Genomic DNA, 22,532 nt, shown 5'->3' on the forward strand with positions numbered 1-22,532 from the left:
TGAACGGAAGTAGGGTTCGATCATTTGCCCCGACCTGCCCGTGCTTGCGTTCTGCTCTCCTAGAAGATGACAGCTACGCTGTCCAATGAGGAGGCAGCGTGGGGCGCGCGGAGGTGGGCGGCCTGAGAACGCGAGTTCGGAACTTTGGTTTGACTTTGGTGGGGAGGTAAGAGGAGCCTCCTGTGGGGGGGGGGGCGGCTGTAGCCCGGCCGCTAGTTCCTTAAAGCAGCCGGTCGCGTGTCTAAGAGCGTTTGAGGCCTCCGTAGGGGGTTGGGAATCAACCGTTAAAGACGTGCTTCTGTCGGTATCCCAAGGCGTTCTTGGGAGCTCCGATGAGGCATTTCCTTCCTCCAGCTATGGGTTGCCAACGTCGGCCCTTCTGGAATGCGCCTGTGCCTCTGGAACGCGCCGGGTGGCAAGGTCACCAGGTGCAGCTTCTGTCCTGAGGCGCCCTTATTTTGTCCAGGGACAAGAACCCTTCCCCTCTTGCACGCGCTCTTGAAACTGTTACCCTCTTTCTGGACGCCCGCACCCCCAGGGCCAAATCAGTCTGCCTAAGGAACACTGATTGGTCTCATGCACAGTTGCCAACGCAGAGAGCTTTCTCGATAGTGTTAAGCCAGTTGCTAGGTGAATGGACTGACAAATCTACTTCTCAGTATCTTTTCTAGGCATTTTGCTGCATCAGTGAAAAGCACTCAAGCTTGGAGTGCTCCTGGATCCAACTTTGTCATAGAATTGTAGAGGTGGAAGGGACCCTGAGGGTCATCTAGTCCAACCTCCTGTCATTGGGGGCCACAGTGGCTAGGAGTGCCTTTTTTAAACTTTGTACAGATGCTAATCTTGGTATATAAAGCCCATAAGGCCTTCAGATCAGTTTGTTGTTGTTGTTTAGTCGTGCCCGACTCTTCGTGACCCCATGGACCAGAGCACGCCAGGCACTCCTGTCTTCCACTGCCTCCCACAGTTTGGTCAAACTCATGCTGGTAGCTTCAAGAACACTATCCAACCATCTCGTCCCCTTCTCCTTGTGCCCTCCATCTTTCCCAACATCAGGGTCTTTTCCAGGGAGTCTTCTATTCTCATGAGGTGGCCAAAGTATTGGAGCCTCAGCTTCAGGATCTGTCCTTCCAGTGAGCACTCAGGGCTGATTTCCTTAAGAATGGATAGGTTTGTTCTTGCAGTCCATGGGACTCTCAAGAGTCTCCTCCAGCACCATAATTCAAAAGCATCAATTCAGATCAGTATACTTATCCAGTATGTGTGAACTGCGTTCCTTTGATCTTCAGAATTGGCACTTCTAATGTACAGGTGCTGCCATGTGAAAAAAATGACTCCTTGCAAAGTCCGCATGGGCATAGCCAGGATTTGGGGGGGGGGTAAGCTGTCCCCCTGTCCCTCCTTGGCCCCCAAAGCTTTTAGCATGCAATAAAATTGTAAGACTGTCATGATGCTGGCAGTGGGAGGGGGAGCAAAGGAGAACACTGGCTGCTGATCTGGGAAGGAGAGAAAATAGCAGCCAAGATCTCTGTCATCATTATCATCACCACTGGTGGTGCTGGGGGGGGGGAGGGCAGAAAGTCTGATGTGCAAGCTGTGAGGAGATGGGGCGTGGGTGAGCTGTAAAGGAAGAAGGAGGGACAGGGTGAGTTGTAATGGGGAGAGGTTAACTGGGATGGTGAGCAACACAAGCAGGGGCATAGGTAAGAAAAGATTAAACCAGGGGTCAGCAGCCCAAGGCCCATGGGCTGGAAGTGGCCTGTAGAGGTTGTTTGACCGAACTGAGTTGCCCGCTCGTGCGCTGCGCTAAACTGGCGCAGCACGGGGACTTGCTTCCATGGTGCCAGAAATTGCGTCTGCGCAGACGCAGACTCCAAAAATTCCAGGGACTCTCTCATGTGCAGTCCAACCCACGGAGGGATCTCCTCTGGACCGATCCGGCCCAGGCAAGATAAACCTTTCTGACTCATGGATTAAATACTACAAACTGCTAACAGGACACTCAGCAGCATTAATAAATGTGTTCATAATAAAGATTCCATGTGCCCTAGATTTTTTTAAAAAAATAAAAGCAATGTTCACGCCTTTTAATGTCTATGCAGATACAGAGGCTGCAGTCCTGGGCAAACTTAGTTGGGCATGTCCCACTGAATCCAGTTAGACATACTTCTGAGTAAAGAAGGATATGATAAGACAATACTTTAGAAAGATGGAAAAGTATAAACAACTTTTACTCTAATGGTTTAAGGGTGTATATTATCCCTCATAGGGCGAATAGCACCTTCCGGGGGAGATGGTTTTAATTTTCAGAATGGCATAGTGCAATCCAAATCCTCCAGCCGTGCAATTTAAATTCTACCTATAGTTCCTATAAACCCTTTAAAAGTATGCCTCATTTAGCTTTTATGTTAATGGGGTAGAGGGGGAATGAATTTTTAACCCATTGGGGATCTTACAAAACTTCTGTGACAGAAAATGATTTATTTATTTATTTACAAAATATTAGATTAGAACTTTGCTTTGGAAGGCAACTGTAAAAAATAGGAAATAAAAACTCCAGTCGCAATGGGTTATACTTGATTTCAAAGTGTTCTGATGATCGCAATACTAGTGGAGCTTATCCTTGGTCTGTAGAAGCAGTCTAAGAAATGCTTAGCTGTAACAATGTATGTGTGATGTATGTGTACATATACATTCTCTTTCTCCTCACCCCTCAGCATCTACTTGGAGTTCTGGGGAGTTCTCTCCATTAGAAAACAGAGCTGGCCACAGTGTACTTGGTGAATACACCGGATGTTTAGTTCCCCCCACCTTGTGTCTGGTGTGGGGGAACTTTGAGGCTTCTCTGCCTTGGCATGAAGTGCACAATTACTGGGGGCAATGTGAAAGGTGAGGCAAGATTAACTATTTGGATTTGGGGTGGGCAAAGTTGACTATTGCTTGATGTTTGACCAGGAAAGGGGCTTCCTGTATGGTCACAGGAAGAAGGGAAGCCTCCTGAAATGAGCTTCTAAACCTGTGAAGGCAGGAGTAGGGAACCTGTCATTCTCTAGCTGGACTTCAGTTCCCATCAGAACCAGCAAGGTCATCTGTCAGGGATGATGGGAGTTGTAGTCCATCAATGCATGGACTACAGCTTCTCTACCCCTGTTATAAGGGGACTTTCCTGATGAGACGATAGCCAGTGAGAAGGTGTGTGTGTTTGTGTGTGTGTGTGGAGGGTGGGGTTATGATACCTGTATGGGAGTGTGACATGAGAAGAATGACACGTGTTTTGGCATGTCTGGGGCTTCTGAGTAAATAATAGACCCAGGTGGTTATTTAATAGAAGAGGGATTCTGCAGGGGATGGTCTCAGCCTGCACAAAAAGGCAGGCTGAGGTGGAATGCAAGATCAGACATCGGAAGAGGCTTACGTTGATCCATACCTGCTCAGTGTTCTTTTGTCTCTTGTGCAGCCCTGGGGAAAGCGGTGCACTCTCTTTCCCGTGTCGGAGATGAAATTTACATTGAGCCTCTTCAAGAAGGGGTAAGGTGACAGGCTGGGAGGTGTAGGGAAGGTCTGTCTAGTGTGTTTATTGCTTATAACTCTCAGAATGGAACGTTTATCAGTGAGACATCATCTGCAAGCTAAGTGAGGGGAGTCTCTGTTGCAGAGCAGCAACACTATCCTGGTATTGCAATCACTCTGCATGGCTGGGGATGGGGTATGCGGCCTTGGACTGCCAGCTCCCACTTGTCCTGGCCAGCATATCCAGGGGTCAGGGAAGATGGGGGTTGTAGTCCCTAAGCATCCAGAGAGCCACAGGTTCCTCTGGCCTCAGCCATTGCAGCTGTCTCATTGATCAGCATGTTGTATGTGCTGGGAGCTGTTTGATGATGCAGGTTTGTCCTGTTTTGGAGGCAGCAATGCTGTGTCTTTAGAAAGCAGGATTTGAACTACTTAGGACAAGGACAAAGAAGCTAAGAGGGGTGTGGGGAATCTTCTCTGTGACAATGATGGAGTTAATGACACTTCCTATCCTTGTTTCCCCAGCTCTCCTTGCGTACAGTCAATGCGTCCCGCTCGGCCTATGCCTGCTTCCTGTTTGCCCCGCTCTTCTTCCAGTTCTACCAGCCAGGGGAATCGGAATCTGACTTGGATGCAGGTGGTTTCCGGTGCAAAGTGCTCATGAAGGTGAGGGGCCCCCATGGGGCTGTTGAAAGGTCAGGATGGGGCAATGCAGGCTTTTATCAGAAGACCAATGAACTCCAACCTGGTACTTGTTGCCTATAGTTCTCTTTGCAAGCACCAATGATGGCCTGGTCTGCGCAAACACCCCATATGTACCACTTTGATAGTGGTGAAAAAGCACTGCATAGTTGCAAAAATGGCATGTTAGAGAAGAGGCTTGGCTAAGTAATTCTCTGACATTTAGTTATTTTTTTCACATGCACTATTGTTTTTTTAAGCAAAGCAGCAGGCACTCAGTGGATTGAGTGGTTGAAATGTGCTCAGTATTGTGCTGCACAGATCCTTCCAAGTCTAGGATTTTCCGTCTCCCTAAGTTCTGTTCTGATAAGATGGTGAAGTAATAGGTGTCTCAGTATTAGAAATGATGCTGAATGGAACTTCCAGGTTGAGGAGCAATATACCTCTGAGTAACAATGCTAAGGGGAAAAAACTAAAGGAAGGACATTGCCTTAATGCCCTGCTTGCTAGCTTCTCAGAAGCATCTAGATAACCATGGTCATTGGAAAGCTGCTTTAGATGGATGCTTGGCCTGATTCAGCAGTGCAAGGATAGGTAGAAGAATGTTTTTGGTGTTTATGTGTTTCAGAGTGGAGGAGAGCTTTCAATATACAGGTTATTTTTATAAGCCACTGTGATTTTTCACCCTCTGTTGATTGCCACAAATACCTTCCAAGGCTTAAAGAAACGAATGCCTTCCAAGCTCCATCTGCAGCTCACTTAAGGTCATTGCACTTCCCTATTGTTGCTCAACTAAGTGGCAAGAAAGCAGTATTTGTGCAGACTTTCAAAACTGAATTGTTTTTACTCCTCCTGGGAGTAACTCTGCCAGAATAGCTCAGTTCTCTGAGACAAAGTTAGTGGCTGCAGCAGTTGAGTGTTCCCCCCCCCCCATTACATTCATTATATCCCATCTTTCCTCTCTGTGGCATAGGTGGTCTCTGTTTTCCCTCAGTTTTATCCTCATAACAAACCTGTGAGGTAGAACAAGCCTGGAGATAGTGTCCGGCCCAAGATGACACATTGAAGCTAAGTGGAGATATGAACCTGAGTCTCCCCAGGCCTAGTCAGACACTAACCACTGCCCCACACTGGTCCTGGCTTTCCCTTTTGAGGAAACCACATGCACAGAACTCTGGCTTTCCTTCTCGTTCCCTCCAGTCTTTCCTGGCTATCTTCCGCTCACTCCCCTCACTGGAGAAGACGGTGGAGAAATGCCTCATCTCGCTCAGTTCCCATGCTAGCCGGTTCCGTGTGAAGCTGTACTGCAAATATGGTGAGCGTTGGGGGTGGGGAAGAGGAGGAACCCTACTTGGGTGTGCAGAGTGATACCCTGGAAGATGTAGAATCCTTGAAATGTAGTCTGGGAAGGGACCCAAAGGGTTCTTTAGTCTAACCCCCTGCAGTGCAGGAATCACAGCTAATATGGTAGGAATAAATATGGCTGAAAGTGTGGCCTTGAGTGCCATCTCCAGTGCAGTCCATCAGGCTACCGGTACTCAGTTAGGAGACAGGGCCATGAGATGGGGAGAAAATAATACAACCAAAAAAGGGAGAATCCAGTGAAAATCAGTTTTGTGAGTCATGAGCCCTCTGCCTCGCTTAATCCTGAGGAGCAAAGAGATGCAGAGAATCCCCAACCCTGAGTAAGGATCCTAGCTGGTTTCTGCAAAAAAGCATAATTGAAGATCATGGTCCTGTTCTAATGGGGGCAGAGGGTAGGGACACAGCGGTGACTGATGTCTCCCAAATATGAGGGTTCTCACCAGTGGTGACTAGTGCCCATTGAGACTGGCAGGCCAGAAGGCAGAGAGGCCAGCAGGAGGAGAAGCCAGAGCCAATGGTAGGCAAAGCCCACTAATTCTAGCTTTATTTGTGCTTCTTTTATTGTATCTGCTTTTATCTTTCTCTATCCCAGTGAACAGCATTTCCATTGAAAACGCTAGCATAAGCTTATTTCATTTAATCAGAATCCTCATTTGAAATCCCTCTGCACTTTTGCTTTAAACTTCATGGGAAAAAGAAAGGTTCGTATGAATAGAAACAAGCTTCTCAGTTCTTTCACACGGCAATTTGGTGGTTCAACCACTGATCAGCCCGTTTCACTTAATGCAGAAGATGGAGGAATCTTGAGATGCATGAGAAGCAAGAGGAGATGGAGGCTGTGCTGTGTGAAAGCTTTGCTTCCACCCTACAGGAGCAGTGTGCCTGGAAGACTTCCAGATTGGGACATTTAACCTGAAGGTGTCTTGGCATTCTGCAACAATCAAAAGCACTTTTCCAGCGACAGGTGTTGCTCGTGCAGTAATCCAGTCACTATCTATGCATCTTGAATCTAAAGATTTGTAGCAACATGAACTGGCTGTAACAATTCCATTTTAAAACAAGGCTTTAAAAAGTATTTCGAAAGAAAGAAAGAAAATACTTCATTAGAGTTTTTCCTCCATCCCCTATGTCTTGTGGCGGCTGTTCTTTTCCATTTTAGGCCTTGGGTGGAGTAGACCATTGCTGCCTTCTCCTTATGTCTTCTCCTTGCGTTGCTCAGAGTCTTCCGGGAGACAGAATGCCCTGGAGCCATTTCCCACTGTGACACTCTTTATCTATGTCTCTGCAGGTGTCATCAAGACCCATGACTTGTCATTCCAGGACTGTGAATCCCTGCAGGCAGTCTTTGACACAGGGCAGTGTGCTCATGCTCTTCATGCCCCTCCCAGGTGGGACCATGGTATGGTTGAGAGAGATTGCAGTATAGGGAGAAGGGAATGGGATGGATGAAGGTTCTTGCAATTGATGTGCATAGACCAGTCTACTTATACTAAAGATGCATCAACTGCAGTGTGGAAGGAATGAGGAACATGGGTTGCTATTGGGTCTGGGAATCAACGGATGCTTTGTGTGGGCTGATGCTGTGCCATGGTTCTTTAATTAGGGCAAAGAGTATTATATGCAGAAGGAAAGTAGGGGTGTTCAGCCATGAAAGCCACTTCCCCCTCTCAGCCCCCTTCTCTGCCCCTCCTTCATCTATTTCAGGTTACTGGTGGATGCTGTGGTGCATTTTCCATTGACACAGGCTGAGGTAACCCTGGGTGCCAGCCCTTCTGGGAAAGTGACCTTGCGCAGCTACCTGGAAGAAGAGACAGGTGAGTTGTCCGCCGTAACCCGGCTTCCATCTTATCCCCAGAGCCCATCAAAGGAGGTGATACTTAATTTGCCCATCTCAAGAACCTTTAGATCACATATGAGGGCATCCTATATGTGCAACTGGGGGTGATAGGAGGTGGAGAGTTCCTGCAGGGTCCCTGGCCTGCCTTTATGTGGCTAGCAGTTTCTCCTTAGCAGTTTTCTTGTGGGAAGCGTTGACAGTGGTAGCTGTCAAACGAGGGCCTTCTTTGATCCCCACCTCTCCCTCAGAGCCCAGCCGGATGATGGTGACTGAGCTCTGTTTGAGCGAGGACGAGTTCCAGGCCTTCCATGTCAAGGAAGAGACGCAAGTCACTTTCTGCCTCAAGGAATTCCGCGTGAGTTTGCTTCCCCTCTCCTTGCCCTCATTTGAAATGGGTGGCCTTGTGCTCTTTCCCACCCGTTTCACCTCTCTCCAACAGGGCCTCCTGAGCTTTGCTGAGTCCTCAAATCTCCCCCTCAACATCCACTTTGACATCCCTGGCAGGTAGGCCTTCATGAGGGACGTTTGGGGGGGGGAGCACCTTTGTGGCTAAATGAAACTCCCTTCTGCAGGAGGCAGGAGGCCACTGAATGCCAGCTGCTGGGAAACATCTGCATGGGAGGGTTAGTTGCCATCATGCTTGTGAGCTTCCTAGGAGGACCTGGTTGGCCACTGCGGAAGCGAGAGTGCTGGACCAGATGGTCCTTTGGTCTGATCTTGTGAGGTTGCCCAGAAGAGCAGACCTGGCTTGTTGCCAGTCCTGTAACCGCCAGCAGCCAGACTTCGTTTGCTTCATTGCAAGAGTAGGGTCCTTGGCTCCATTAGCTGCAGCTTTCTCTGCCATCCCCCCTTGATTCCCCTTTAGCCCCCAAGCCTGTGCCTTGAGAATCCTGCTCTCACCAGTTCTTTCCTCGCAGGCCAGCCATCTTCACCCTGGAGGACCCAGTGCTGAATGTGCACCTGGTCTTGGCCACTCTGGCTGAGAGAGAGACTTCACAGAACAACAACAACAGGTAAGCAGGGTTGAAGCTCCTGCACCACAAAATCTGGCACGCCCTGAAGTGGAGCAGGGTGCAGGGAGGATCCGAGAGGACAATGACATATTTGGTAGGAGCACCGTCTCTGCTTGGCACATAGAAAGGATTAATTCTGTGCTCTTGGCATCATTTTGTCATATGTGTTTTTATAGCATAGTGAACAGATCTGCCTGTCCTGACCTGAGCTACCATCTTAGCAGCTATATACAGTTGCCTTGGTTACTCTTGGAACAGCTCAGTGTCTCAGCTTCCTGTTAAGCATTTTGTCATTTTTAGCCTTTTAAACTTAGGTAGTTTGTGTCAGTGTGTTTGGAACTGGGGCTTGCTTAAATGGATAAGGATGTGAGAGATGAAGGCCTTATGAAGTCCCTTCCAACCCTATGATTTCCTTCCAGCTTATTGAATTTCTCTCTTGGAACCCTCTTGTCAATAAAACAAACACCTTAGTCATGAGTCCACAAAAAGAAACCATTTCTATTTGTTGGGGTGTCTCTTCACAGAAAGTGCTTCCTCACAGCTCTGCTCCTATATCTCTCTTACGCCAGCACATCCAAGCCTGCTTACGATTTCGCCGGTGATGACATCGATGCCTACATGATAGCCATGGAAACCACCTGCGAAGGCACAGAGGGGGCAGAAGCCCCTCCCAGCCCCACCTTCCCCTCGAGACGCACCTTTTCTGATACAAGGGAGTTGGAAAGCGATCCTGAGGGAACTGTGCCTGGCACACCGCCACAAAAAAGGGTACGTGCAGAGAGGAATCAGAGCATGAATGTGTAGTGGAAAGTGTGAGGCACTGTGGCCCTGCAGATCTCTTGACCACTTTACAATTCTAGTGGGTGTGCATTCAGTGGTTCAGAATGTACCCATAATGCAGGAGGCAAAAAAGGTGGAATCTGTTTCAGTACAGGAAGGCGTGATAGGCATAGTCTGTTTCGGCAGTGTTCATCCACAGTACAGGTCACAAGAGGGTGCATGTTGAGCCTTGGAATATGTACCTGCTAGAGCTGTAATATGTTTCACATCCCTTACTTACTCTTGATTCAGTTAAAGCTCATTGAAACTAGACTTCCATGGAAAGCAAAGAGGCTGTAGTCACTTAACAGCTTGCTTGTTCATTGGCCCTTAATCATGACTATCTGGAGCTGGAGCAAAGCCATAGAATTCCAGTGGCAGCAGTCAAGCTTTGGTAATGGCACGATTGCAAAATCTGGGTTTTTTAAGACAGTGGAAGGGAATCGGTAGGGTGTGGTAGAAACTAGACACTTAAGAGATGCTGTTAGTTTGGGAGTGGTTTGGAGGAACATGGAAACTAGCTGAACACTCAGGTCCTGACCACAACATGCCCCCCACTGAATGCTATATGCTTATTTTCAAGTATATTTCTATGGCCTTCTTAACCTAATACATTTTTAATATTATCAACCGTGCAAGATTCTGGTATATCAACAACGTACTATTTCTAGATCTCTTGCAAACCTGCACCCCCAAGACATGTCTTTGCCCTGCTTTTGTTTCATTTGCAGTTCCACTCCTTGTTCTTTGGGTCAGTCCTCAGCCCATCACAGCCCTTGGTCCACTCATGTACAAGCCAAGAGGTGTTGGCAGAAGACAGTGAGGGAGAAACGTGAGAGGTCCCCCAGCTACTGGTGCATGATAAGACACCTCTACTGCTAGAAATGAGATGTTTCAAGCTAAGCAGCTTGAGCCCTCTTTTAAAAGGGTTGGATCCCAGGCTGCCCCTCTTCAGCTGCTCCCCAGAGAATCAGCGCTGAATTTTGTGGTTCTTCCATCATGGAGGGGAAAAAACCTTCTGTAGACAGAACCACATTGAGACATGACACATAGATCTACCTTCTTTGCTAAAGTATTACTGCACGTCTTTGAAAGGGAGGCGGATGTGAGAGATTAGACTTTCCTCCAGTAGGTTTGTGGCTAACATCCATAGATGTAGAATACTTATTTTCTAATAAATTTTTTAAAGATGTTTTGACTGTGGTGTGAATTGTTGCTGTGGTTATCCATCAGTTGCTGTAGCCTTCTTTTTACTGCCTTCCACTCCACGCCTCTTGAGCCAGCCTTCTCTTCCTCCCTTGTAATTAACCTGTTTCATTGCTAAACCTATAATTTAGCTGTCGGGCAGATGGGAATTGAAGGTTGATTACAGGAAAGGGATCTGTAGCAGCCAGGGTGGTATTAGTAAACTACAGTACTATGTAAAGCACAGGAGGTAGCAGAGGAGAGCATTGCTATTTCCTCTTTCCTTCTGCAGGCAGGTGAATAGATTTCAGCCCTAACTACAAGCGTCAGAATCATTGGCAAACGTACTTTGTTATCCTCTGTTGCCACAATATAAAGTCACTTTAAGAAGTCCGTCCCTCTGGTAAAACAACGGTGCCCATCCACAGTGCAGGCCTGATGTCTTTTCCAGATGGACTCCAGGGGAGGAAGCCAGCATTGTGCTCTTATCACATTTTGGCTTGCCAGGTAGAACAATCCTCATCCTGTGCTGCTCTAAGGGTTCTCCTAACACCTCCCAGAGCTTATTTTGCCATGGGGGAACCGTGTTGTGCAAGTGGAAATCCTTGCGCAATTTTCACTGGTGGGATTCATCAGTTGAATCCCACTCCTAATGCAGAATCAATCCCCACCCTGTCAGTGTAGCTCAAAATGCTGTTAGTTATCTAATAAGAACTCTTGCCTTTCCTGGCCCAAAATATCTGTCCTTAGTAGGCCTCTAGTTCTATTCTACTGGATAGGCACAGCTTCCTGTGTCCTGCCTTGCTTTTTGCTTAAGCCCCGCAGGATTGCCTTGGCCGAGGACCACAGCAAATTCCTACAAACTGCTGATAACTCTGCTGTGGCTTGGGATTTAACTAGAGATTAAGCAAGCAACAACGGACCAATTCACATTAAGAAGGCAGGGGGAAAGGCTCCCTTAAACAGCTTACGGTGAGGAGGTGGTGTTACATAACCCTGTTAGGAGTATCATGTGTTAAAAGTATCATGGGAGCTTTCAGGACAGCCCTACTGGAATCTAAATTGGGTGCATTAGTACACAGTATTTTACCGATTCCCAATCCACTGGTCTGTGTGAGCTAATGGATATAGAAGAATCTAAAATAAGGACCGTTTCTGCATCTTTAGGGTCCCTTGCGCAGCTTATGCTATTCATGCCACATACACTTATGCTCTTCAGAGCTAGGAAGCCTTCATGCCTCTACGAAAGGGGCTGTCTTACCACATAGTGCCACTGCATAGCTCAGCTTCTCTATTCCATTTAAAGCTTGCAGGCAATGCAGGTAGGTGAGGAGAGTAAGATATAGGTGGTGGTTAGTGAAGAAAACGAACCACAGAGATACCGAAGCAAGCCAGTTTTTCAACATGAAAGTCTTAAAACTGGTAACCAGAGGATCCTGCAAAGGTAGTCACAAATGGCTCCATGTCAGCCAAAGTGCAAAGGGGATTTTAGCAGGCGAAATATGGAAAGGTAATTGGGGACAGAGGGCAAGATGTCTTTTAAGATGCTTCGTCTTGATCGTGTAACTTGCTCCCATTTCTAAGAATGTGTGTGCAGCCTTGCTGCATCAAAGCCCCATCTGGCCCAGCATCCCATATGCCTCTGGGAAGCCCATAACTGCACTCTCCCTACTTTAAGATTCCAAACAGCTGGTATTGCAGAGGCATGTCACCTCTACTACAGCTGTCAGGAGGCCCTACCCTCCATGAATTTGCCTAATCCCCTTTTCAAGCCATCAAAGCTGTTGGCCACCACTACATCTAATGGAAGCAAGCTCCACCGTTTTGCTAGGCACTGTGGAAGAAGGACTTCATTTTATCTGTCCTGAACCTTCCAACATCCTCTCCTCCACACCTCCTAAGGAGAGCTTGTTTCATCCTCCAAGCCGCATCATGCAGCCCCATTCATTTTATTCTCCCCAAACAGTCGACAAAGGAGCAGCTACATAAGAATCTTACATGTTTATTCAAAAAGATGTAGTAACCCCCCATGGGGGAAAGGGGGGAGCACACATCAGGACAAAGTTGGCAAAAAAGTCAATCAAAAATACCCCCAAAAATAAAGACATCCCCAATCCCAGGGGAGCAGAATTTTTGGTATTGAATTCTTATTCAGCCGTTTTCTTTAAAAAAATTACATGGCTGGGCCCTGGGGAGGTAAGCAGCCGCTGTACAGTGTAACCGCTACGCAAGACAGCCTGGGCCCCACACCTACAGCTAGGGGGGCAGGCAGGGCTAGTTACTTCTTGGCTTTGGCAGAGTTGCGTGGCGGAGTGATTGGGCGCCCACCAGGGTTCAATCCACTGAACTGGCCATATTTGCCCTTACTCTTGTCAGCCGGTTTCAAGATCTGTAGAATTCAAGAAATGAGGGGTGGGGAAGGGGATAGGAGAGAAAAGATTAGTTTCAGGGTAAAAAAATTGTGTCTCATTGCAACCCACAACCCCGTTTTACCTCTCATTCACATGCTAAATAATCAAAGCAACAAAACAAGGACTGAAGCCCTCTAAGTCAGATTTTCAGCACTTAAGGCCTGTTTAAAGACCTAATATATTTAAGACCTAATCTATTTCAATACGTTTTCTTTCTTGGTAGCTTTTTGATACTGCTAATTTTGGCATAATTTTTAAATCTTTTAAGCTAAAATACAGTGTTAATTCATCTATTTATTGTTCTTTTAATTGTTTCATGATCACTTTTATACTATCGTTTTAAGGTAATTGTATTTCATGTACATAAATAAATAAAGTGTACTGTGAAAGCTGCCTCAGTGGGGTTTTTATATCCCATTCTCCCTTCTTCCCTCAATACAGCACCCAGGGGTATTTGTGCTGATGGAACAATTAGAAGAGCACAACACTGAATTTCTTCCATACATATTATCACCCTGTGGCTTTGGGATTTTTTTCCTAGTTAAAAATAGCACAGAGCTCTAGATGAGCACTGGGCAAAAGCTAACTGGAAGAGCTCCCAATGGAAGAATGTAAACAAGTTTCATATAAAAAAAATAAAATACTGTAGCCCCAGAAGACAGGTTATTTGGGCATCCCAGTTCACGTTTCTACAGAAACATATCCTGATAAGCGATTCAGCATACAGAAAACCATTTTGAAATAGGACAGATAATTTATATGATACATTTAAAATCAAAAGAGGGGTGTTCATATCCTGAGGTCCCACACATCTTATGTGGCATCCAGCATCAGGATTGTGGATCACCAAAAAATCTGCCTCTATTTTTTTTTTTAAGGCTTCTATCCTCCTTTACAACCTACACACTATCAGAAGAGGGTAGAGTACTGGTAACAGGAAAAGAGGGAAGCGCTATGCTCAATAGTCTTTACCTGGAAGGAGCACATAAGAGTCTCGTCAACACTCATCATTGCGCCTGCATTATCAAACTCCCCACAGTAGTTCGGGGCAGAAAAGAGGGTAACCAGCTGCCGTTTGGCAAAAAACTCATAGCCGTCTTCTACCACCTATTGGAGGGGGAAGGCAAAGAGAAACAGAGGGAGGGGGCAGAGAATTAACCGTGAAGCAGGCATAGTATGTTCATATTCCCCACGTCCTGCTTGTGGGCTTCCCCTTAGCCAGGCTAGATGGGCCCTTGATTGACGCAGGAGGGCTCTTCTCCTGTTCCCACTCCCACAGCCCAGGCACAGACACCCTCCCCTCTTCCAGTGCGGCCTCAGTGCCCCAACCTGGTGCGCTCGGCAGATCAAGTCCAGATCGTGCTTGTGAAGGAATTTGGCGACAACTTCTGAGCCAAAGGTGAAGGAGACCCCGCGGTCATTCTCGCCCCAGCCCTGCACGTCTTTGTCAGGATCGGACCAGAGCAAGTCACAGAGCAGGCCCTGGTCAGGGACATCCGTGGGCCTCATGATCCGCCGAATCTGTTCCATGGACTGGAGGTCAGGCGAGAGCCCTGGAAAGCAAGGTATACATGCTGTCAATGCTGCCAAGGGACAGCAGGTGGGGAGGGGAGTTGTGCCAAGTTTACACCCTCTGCCAGGGCCAGCTCAAGCCATTATGCTGCCTGAGGCAGAGCAGCGAATGGCACCCACCCCCTCCTTGAGTCAAGGCATATAGTACCCAAGGCCAGCCAAGTTATTCTGGCGCCCAAGGCAGAAAAATTACACAAACCTCTCCTACAGTTAAAAATATTAATAAAGCAAAACAGCCATTTGCTGCCCTTTTACATCACCCAGTATCATCTCCCCATGGCAGCCTCCTGACTCTGCCTAATGGTAGGGCTGAGCCTGCCCCCCTACTCATACTCTTCCCTTAACTAACCCCAACTGCTACCTTATGTCTTGTCACATTGCAAGAAGGAAAAAAGCAGTATCAGGAAATTACAGAGAAAGAAAAGCTAAATGGAATTAAGTATCCTACAGTATGAGTGCGCAGAAGGTAGCCTGGTAAATTTTTGGATGATTTGTAAGGATCAATGGTGGTTTCCAATTCCTCATTATTTACAAACAGCACCAAAAAAAAAAGAGAGGCTGCAGCCGTTTGCAAACCTACATGCCTGATCCATGGACAAGTTGTAAATATTTCAGCTGCAGCAATCCTTAGCTCAGTGGTAGGTAGAGCACCAGGTTCAATCCTTGGCATCCTATTTCCCTAAATATGATTAGGATTGCACACAGTTCCTTAAAGCTGCAAGTTCTTCTTTTTTAAAGTCTCCTCCGTGCCTGGCCTTCTACTAATTGCTAGTCTCTCAGCCTCCATGCTCCTCACCTATAAAATATAAGTAATAACTGGTTGCCATCAACCAGGTCTGTGCAGCTCTGTTGGATGGTTTTAAACCTGTGTGTTGGACTCCCTTATCTGGAGCAACCCAGCTGCAAATGTGTACTTCTCTACGCAGGTCACAGAATGTGGAGCTCGCTGGGTGGAGGAGGCAGCTGCCTCTGCCAGCAGCCACTATTTTCCACCTGCCTCCAGTTATTGAATTCTGTGGTGTTGATAAACAAATAAAACAAATCCTGCAAGCCAGTCCACCCCTGCCAAACACACGCTGAGCTGATGCTCTCTCAGTGGGCCAAAAGAGACCTGGGGAAAGCCTTCGCTCCAAACTCCGCAGTAAAAACAAATGAATAAATGATGAAACCCTTGTAAAAAGTCTTGACCTTCTTCCCATTCGTGTAAACATTTCCCCGGGCTTTTATTCTGCCCCCCCCCCCCCCGAGGAAGAGCGCCAGCTCACCATGTGCCAAGGCACCTAATTCCAAGGTAGGTTGCTCCCACGGCCTGTGGCTGCAGCAGCTTTTGTTCTTTGCCAGAGACACTGCTGGTTGCAAACCACCTGGGACAGGCCACGCAAACACAGTCGCCAGTGTCTGCCACCAGGCAGCAGGAGCAGCATTTTCTCCCCTCCAACCCAATCCCCATCTTTTCTGGGGCTGGCCCACCTCCATGGCAGCAGAAGATCTTCTCATCGACGATGGCAGCGATAGGTAGGCAGTTGAAGCAGTCCGTGAAGGTCTTCCACAGTTTGATGTTATAGCGCCTTTTACCTGCAAAAAGGGGGGGAATTGGGAAACGTTAGCAACGAGAGAGAGAGAGAGAGAAAGAAGGGGCTATTTTGAGGAGCCATGCTCCTGCAATGTAGGGGGCCAGGGTCAGGGGGAAGGGAGAGAAAGAAGAGCATCCCAGTAAGGACAGACGGATGCTGGGGGGCCAGATTGACAGGTTAGGAGGGCCACATTTAGACCCCGGTCCTCTGGTTCCCCATCCCTATCCTCTCTCCACCCTCCACCCTCGCACACCCACAGTTCTAAATAGGAGCCTTGCACTCACATTCATCATAAAAGCCATAGATGCGGTTGATGCTGGCACACTCGTGGTTGCCCCGTAGCAGGAAGAAGTTCTCAGGGTATTTAATCTTGTAGGCCAAGAGCAGGCAGATTGTCTCCAGCGACTGCTTCCCTCGGTCCACGTAGTCACCCAAGAAGAGGTAGTTGCTCTCTGGGGGGAATCCCCCGTATTCAAAGAGTCGGAGCAGGTCATAGTACTGCCCATGGATGTCACCTGGAAAAGGGGAGGGGGCAGTTGATAACAGAAGAGGAGCACTGATGGAACTGTTGGAAATGTATGACGGATCATAACACAGCTCTCTCTTGTTCTGAGCAGGGGAGAGAGCAAGAGACCAAGAAGGGTACAAATGCAGATGATCCTCTTTCCTCCTCTCAGCTGCAACGGTCTGATGTGCTTCTAAGGAAGAGGCGGCGGCACAGGTCCAGGTTACTGTGGCCTTATGAACAGGGTACCAGTGAATCCCTTTGTCCTCTCCATGTCCTCATGCCCCAGCCCTTCTCCACTCTTGGCCCCACCCCTTACCTCTTCCTCTCTGCTTCTTTACGTTCTCAAATATTACTGCCCTCCTTTCTTCATCTTCTCCCCTCCTTCTACTTCCTTTCACCTGCTGATATTGCCTGTCTCCCTCTCCCTTTCCTTTTCATTTTGCTCACTTTCTTCTGCCACCTTCTCTGCCACTTTTAATTTGCACCTCCCTGTGACTTTTGTCCCTTCCTAATGTCAACTTGCCTGAAACCAAAATGAACAGGAAATCAGATGAAGGTTAATCACTGGCAGACAGTGACGAGGTTAAGTGACCTACAGAGTGAGCAGGCAGATTGCATTCTTAGAGGGGAGGTCTGTGGGCCTCTCAAACCAAATGGGCCATGGGCCAGTGCCCCACTAGCATAGGACCTTGACTGAAGCGGAAACAATAGCATTAACTTACCACCCATCTCCAAAAACAGTACAGATGTGGCAGAACTTAACAAATACATACATACATACATACATACATACATACATGATTGAATAAAAGTATGATGAACAAAAGCCGCTCGTGGGGAGGGGGAAATAGGCATTCCCAGTTTACCAAAATATTGAGATGCATTTCAGATTTATCCCCCTTAAGCAACTATAGGCTAACGGCTGTACTAAACAGTAGGTGGAAACTTACCGCAAATCTTGAGCGGGGCTTCCAGCTCCAACAGGATGGGCTGGCTCAAGAAGATTTCTCGCGACTTCAGGCACAGGCCCCGAATCTCGTTTTCGGTCAGCTGCACATTCTTGCCCGGGCGCGAGCCTTGCACTGGAAAACCAAAACATGCCAGTTGACATCTGCAACATATGCCGCCCCATCCTTCGTAAACACCAGTCTTCCCCACTCGCACCTCCTTCACAGAGACATTCCCAGTGCTCTCCTCTCTGGAAACAGTCCTGGTGCCCCGTTGAAATTTATTTACTTCCTCTCCATACCATGGAGATTGTCACATCACCAGAGGCAGAGCTGCATTCTTGACTTTGGGATGGCAGGGAGAGTTGGGCAGGACATGTGAAGCCAGCTCCCTTGAAGTCCACCAATGTATAAGTGCCTCAAGAGGCTAGTACTGGAAATCTTCGCTTATCACATTAGAAGGCCTAAAGCTGCACCACACCTGCATTATTTACTTTAGCTTGACTTCTGTTCCAGCACCTACGTTACTCATTGCCAGACATGAGGCTGGTAGTTTTCCTGCTCCCCCCCCCCCACAAGTCTGTTGCCAGTCTGACCTATACCCTCTGGTACAGAAGCATTACAAGACACTAGGAGGAGTCCAAAAATCTCAAAAATGCAGGTGGCGACTCCTGTTTAAAGGAATTCACCACCTTTAGCCATGCTCCTGGGGACAAGAGCAGCAGAGCAAAACAAGCAGGATCAGTACACGGCGCTGGCATGTAAAAACCTAGAGCTTTGGAATTGCAGCTATGCTACCAGAAAGCCCCACCACCATCTGGAATAGGCTGGTGCAGACAACTCAATTTTATAATAGTTACAAAGGAACTTTCATAAGACCACCAGTAACAAGGATTGGATCCCAAATATTAGGCAAACTTAGGAGGTTTTTGTTTTTAAATACTTCTGTTTACTAAATGCATCTAAATAAACATGCTGTTTAAAGGCATCTAGAAATGTCCTGATGTGTTTTTTCCTAATATGCACAGTGTGTGTGCAATATTTATAATTTTATTTTTCTCATTAAACCCACATCGCAAGCAGAGCATCAATCAGCTTTGATTGCAAAAGATCCCATGTTCAACTCCTGGCATCTCCAGGGAACCCAAAAGAGCTGCTACCAGTCGGTGGAGACAATCTGAGAGCTTGATGAACTGATGGTCCGACTCCCGTACAAGGCAGTTTCTTATGTACCTATGAGTAACCAATGCTGACTAATACTAGTATGCCAGGTGAAGGCCTGCTGGGCAAACCCAAGCAAGCTTAACTCTGACTGCCTGTTCTTGTGTACACTGCTTTCTTTCAGCTTCTATCCTCTAGTTGGGCAATAGGAACAGAAGCGTCCTACCTTACAAGGAAGTGGTTCAGGATAGTCCCGGCCAAACTGAAATCTCATCGCACCAGCACAGGTGTACATCTAGCTGGCCAGGAAAAACACAGCACCTTCCCTGGAGTGGTTACAACCCCAGTCTTCCCTAACTGCTGAACACAGTGGGCCCTACTCTCAAGTAAACATGCTGAGACTTGGGGCCGTTAGTTTCTTCCTGGGGCGTTTTGCCAGAGCAATGCCCCCTCTAGATTCTTAGCCAGACCCACCTGCGAAGAAGTGGAGAGGTTTGCTAGGGACAAGCCCCTTTCGGGGGCCTCTGGTCGCGGATCCAAGGCTACAGTAGCCGCCTGCGAGAGCGGACAGGAATCCGCCCCGCCCCGCCGGGCTCCGCTCCCAGGTCCTGACCGTCGCCCAGGCGGAGGTGGGCCGTCACCTGCGCTCCACCCCGCCCACAAAGCCGAGCCAAAAAGCAACGCTATTTCCCCGTAAAGAGGAACAGCGCCTCCCTCTCCCCTCGCCGGCGCCTGCGGAGCATCGGGGCGGCTCGGTTCCCACGCTCGCAATGCTTGCCCAATCGCTCAATAGGGTTCCATCGCCGTCATTGTTCGCATTACGTCGCGAGAAGCGCTCCCCCGCCCGACACACGGGCGCAAGGAAATCCCACGGGCGTCCTTCTGGAGGCGCCGCCGCCCCCAATTCCCCTCGCCAAGCCTCCATCCTGCTAGTTGCCCGCTTCGGATTCAGAAATCCGCCGTCCTTATCCAGGCCTCGCCTAGCGGGAAGCCGCGAGGAGGGAGCCGCACCCGGCAAAAAGAGGGCAGCAGCGATTCCGCGGAGCGGGGAAGCTCCGAGTTGAGTCCGAAGGCGCCCACGCGAGATCACGGCTGTCTTGCTGCATTTAGTTCTAGTAACCCAACCCTCCCTGCGGCGCGTTAACAGCGCCGCTTCCTCCACGGAAGTTCACGCCAGAGCCTCACTTTGTGGGGGGGGAGGAAGCAGCTTGAGTTGCGAGTTTCACAGGACTGGGGGGGGGAGGAAGCGTGGGAAGCAGTAAATCCACGCAAAACTTACCCTGGTGATATACCTAATGGGAACCTCCCCCTCCAAAAAAAAAGACAAAGCAGAATGGTTCAGCTCACACACTCACACCAGACATCTTTCCCCCCATCCCCCGCAAAAGTGGCTGTTGCGTGCGTGGGTGCAAAGCTAGTGCAGGGGTCTGCGCGGACTTCTCGCCGCCACGCGCTTCCCCATCCCCTGCCCCGCTGCGCGCCCGGCCCCCGCGGCTCACCTTCCAGGAGACGCCCGATGATGGAATCCAAATTGAGCTTCTCGCCGTCCGACATGGCGGCCCGCTTGGAGAGAGGAAGCTGCGCTGCCTGGGCTCCGCTCTCTCTCCCTCCGCCGCTCTCTCTTTCCGCGCCCCCTCCCGCCGGCCCGACTCGGTGGTCCTAGCGCAGGCGAAGAGCGAGGGGCAGCGCCGGCTTGGCTCTTCTTCTACCTCTTCGCCGAGGAGCCTCCGCCGAAAGAAGCAGCGAGCAGGAAGGGCAGACGCGAGCGCACAGGCCCCAACGGCCGCCTTCGCCGCCGCCACCACCACCTACAGGCTGGAGGGATCAGCGCGCGCCCTGGAGCCGGCGAGCTGCGACTGCGCGAGCCGTGGCCTTTCCCCACAAAGAGGGAGGCGGCGGCCTTTCTCCCTTCCAGCCCCAGAGCCTTCCCTGAGGAAACGGCGTCCGAAGTGCCCGGAACGCTGAGCTTCCCATAGTTCTTATTTCCAAGAGGATACGTATACTGTATCTATGTAAAAGAAAACATGAGCAACGCTTTAACGTGTTCACTTCCACGACTAACCTGTGAGGCCAGAACCCATCTCCCACCCACCCCCACCCCATTTACAGATAGGAAGATTAACCCTCCAACATTCCTCAGAAAATAGGGACATTCTACAGATGTAGAATAGTGTCCCTGTTTTCTGAGGATTGGAGTAGGGAAACCCAACATTGATGTGGTGCACTACTATAGTAGGATATAAACCCACTAAAGTCCAAATCGGGGCTTTGCATTTGGCCTCTCTCTAGCTGCTTTTTATGAGAATCTGCTAGAGTGGAAATTTTTGTTCCACTTCCAGGTTGTAGTTTCCCCAATTCTGAGGAACGGAAAGTAGTTGGAGCCATAGGACGCTATGCCAAGAGAGGAGGGCAAACCTGAATCTATACTTCTTAATAGATTTTCTTGAGTATAGGCCAGGCTGCAGCTTCACAGATTACAAAATAAGCACATGGAAGGCATTTATTTGTTTAGCCGTTTATGTGCAAGTGACATACATACGTTTTTCATTTTCTGTATTCACTAGATTGAGGAGCTATGATGTGTGCTGCATGAAAAAATACACCCAAATTTGTGATCTTTTGATCTACATGTGCCTATAAATAACTGCCTTCCATTTGGGATTTGTGTGAAGCTGGCATAGGAGGGCTTTTCCAAGTCCAGTTGAAATATATAAACCCCAAATTCAGTAAGTATTACAGGGAAATCATGGCTCCTAGAGAGCAGTGCCTATGCTGCTGCAGCACTAAACAGGGCAGTAACTCTGTGGTTTCCAGATGCTGGACTCCCAACTCCCTTCATTCTTGACCACTGGCTATGTTGACAGGTTGATGGGAGTTGTAGTCCAACAACATCTGGAGGGCACCACATTGACTAGCCCTGGTATGGAAGAAGAACTCTTTTGCTACCCTAGTTCCTGCCTCTCATAACCAAAATGGGTGGGGTGAGGGAGGCTTGGTCAGAGAACTTGAAGCTATTGTTTTCAGCATCTTCTAGCCAATAATGTTGTGCTGGGTGGTTGTTTATGCAGTCAGTGACTCAGGCCAGTGACTTTCCAAATCATGACGCCACACGCACACCACTGGGAACTATGTCTGTAAACACAGCCTTCCCCAGAGATTGCAGCCTCATTCGTTTGGCTGAGTGGTTGCAGCTAAGGCAGGAGTAGCACACACTTGTTTCTGACTGATCTCTAAATGATCCAGACCAGCTGGATTCTTTCACGTGCCACACAGGGTCCATTTTGTATACCAACCAGTGGTTTTGTCATAAATTCAGTGGAAGCTAGTCCTTTTGGGTGCAATCTCAGCAACCTCAGTCTGTCCTCAGCCTACCTGCCTACTTACACCCAGCCCAGGGAGGGTAGGAATAGCTGTCAGCTTCCTCTTCTTTAGCATCAATGTTGCCCAGCAGGAATGAATGTGGGAGCAAAACTAGATTCAGTTAGCTCCACCTAACATTGACTCTAGCTCCACCTACTGTTGGGCTCCCAGCCTTCTGCCCTACCAGTCTCAATGAGCATTAGCCACCACTGCATATAGAGGTGTTCACTTTAACCACACATTTTTCAACATAGTGGTATAGTGACTGCAGTGCCAGACCTAGGATTGGGAAAACCCAGGCTGAGAACACATTGAACTCAGTTGCCAGTCAGTTTAGAGTGTGCTAAGTAACATGGCCAACAGCCTGACTTGGAGTACGGCTATGTTTGTACATGGGGAGCAGGTGAAAGAAGGTAAGGCCATTCGCTGGGGGTGTTGGCTACCTTCCAAGTCTCTCTGTAGGAAGCTGTCTAGTGTTTAGCTTCCCACATATTTTCAGCTCCCCACATTTCTCTCTCTCCCTGCCCCCTTTGCCCTGTTCACTTTGCAGAGCTCTGGGTGCTGTCAGTTGCATCAGGAAATGGTTGTG

General features: G+C 48.5%; 3 protein-coding genes across 7 annotated transcripts in view; 2 read left to right on the forward strand and 1 right to left on the reverse strand.

The window, feature by feature from the left end:
* On the forward strand, positions 1 to 13,213 carry RAD9A (RAD9 checkpoint clamp component A). Of its 3 annotated transcripts, none has more exons than XM_083516763.1 (12): positions 1 to 166; positions 2,718 to 2,889; positions 3,458 to 3,528; positions 4,036 to 4,176; positions 5,392 to 5,506; positions 6,845 to 6,944; positions 7,261 to 7,370; positions 7,642 to 7,748; positions 7,833 to 7,897; positions 8,311 to 8,406; positions 8,976 to 9,174; positions 9,957 to 13,213. In XM_083516763.1, exons 2-12 carry the CDS (start codon positions 2,856 to 2,858, stop codon positions 10,059 to 10,061), a joined length of 1,143 nt encoding a protein of 380 aa, XP_083372889.1. In that variant the 5' UTR covers positions 1 to 166; positions 2,718 to 2,855; the 3' UTR covers positions 10,062 to 13,213. The 3 variants fall into 3 exon arrangements, with proteins under 3 accessions (XP_083372889.1, XP_083372890.1, XP_083372891.1); XM_083516764.1 differs by lacking the exon at positions 1 to 166 and adding an exon at positions 190 to 630; XM_083516765.1 differs by lacking the exon at positions 1 to 166 and adding an exon at positions 253 to 428.
* On the reverse strand, positions 12,397 to 20,406 carry PPP1CA (protein phosphatase 1 catalytic subunit alpha). The gene is made up of 7 exons (XM_083517253.1): positions 20,083 to 20,406; positions 17,426 to 17,557; positions 16,252 to 16,482; positions 15,864 to 15,968; positions 14,151 to 14,374; positions 13,794 to 13,928; positions 12,397 to 12,799 (listed from the first exon to the last, which is right to left on the reverse strand). Exons 1-7 carry the CDS (start codon positions 20,135 to 20,137, stop codon positions 12,689 to 12,691), a joined length of 993 nt encoding a protein of 330 aa, XP_083373379.1. The 5' UTR covers positions 20,138 to 20,406; the 3' UTR covers positions 12,397 to 12,688.
* TBC1D10C (TBC1 domain family member 10C) overlaps positions 20,256 to 22,532 on the forward strand; it is a 19,559-nt gene continuing 17,282 nt past the window's right edge. The window contains exon 1 of one of the 3 annotated variants that reach the window (XM_083515749.1): positions 20,256 to 20,652. The gene's annotated coding sequence lies outside the window, so the exon portion shown is untranslated. The other 2 variants (XM_083515750.1, XM_083515751.1) reach the window with 2 other exon arrangements.

The sequence above is a fragment of the Podarcis liolepis genome (assembly GCF_965112155.1).
Source record: "Podarcis liolepis genome assembly, chromosome: 1".
Classification (NCBI taxonomy): domain Eukaryota; kingdom Metazoa; phylum Chordata; class Lepidosauria; order Squamata; family Lacertidae; genus Podarcis; species Podarcis liolepis.

Excerpts from the sequence above, each read along its gene's own strand:
- PPP1CA (XM_083517253.1), bottom strand. The coding sequence starts at position 20,137 with ATGTCGGACGGCGAGAAGCTCAATTTGGATTCCATCATCGGGCGTCTC. Across the intron at positions 17,558-20,082 it reads CATCGGGCGTCTCCTGGAAG|TGCAAGGCTCGCGCCCGGGC; the intron begins GTGAGCCGCGGG and ends TTGGTTTTCCAG. Across the intron at positions 16,483-17,425 it reads AGCCCCGCTCAAGATTTGCG|GTGACATCCATGGGCAGTAC; the intron begins GTAAGTTTCCAC and ends CCCCTTTTCCAG.
- RAD9A (XM_083516763.1), top strand. The coding sequence starts at position 2,856 with ATGAAGTGCACAATTACTGGGGGCAATGTGAAAG. Across the intron at positions 7,749-7,832 it reads TCTGCCTCAAGGAATTCCGC|GGCCTCCTGAGCTTTGCTGA; the intron begins GTGAGTTTGCTT and ends TCTCTCCAACAG. Across the intron at positions 7,898-8,310 it reads CACTTTGACATCCCTGGCAG|GCCAGCCATCTTCACCCTGG; the intron begins GTAGGCCTTCAT and ends CTTTCCTCGCAG.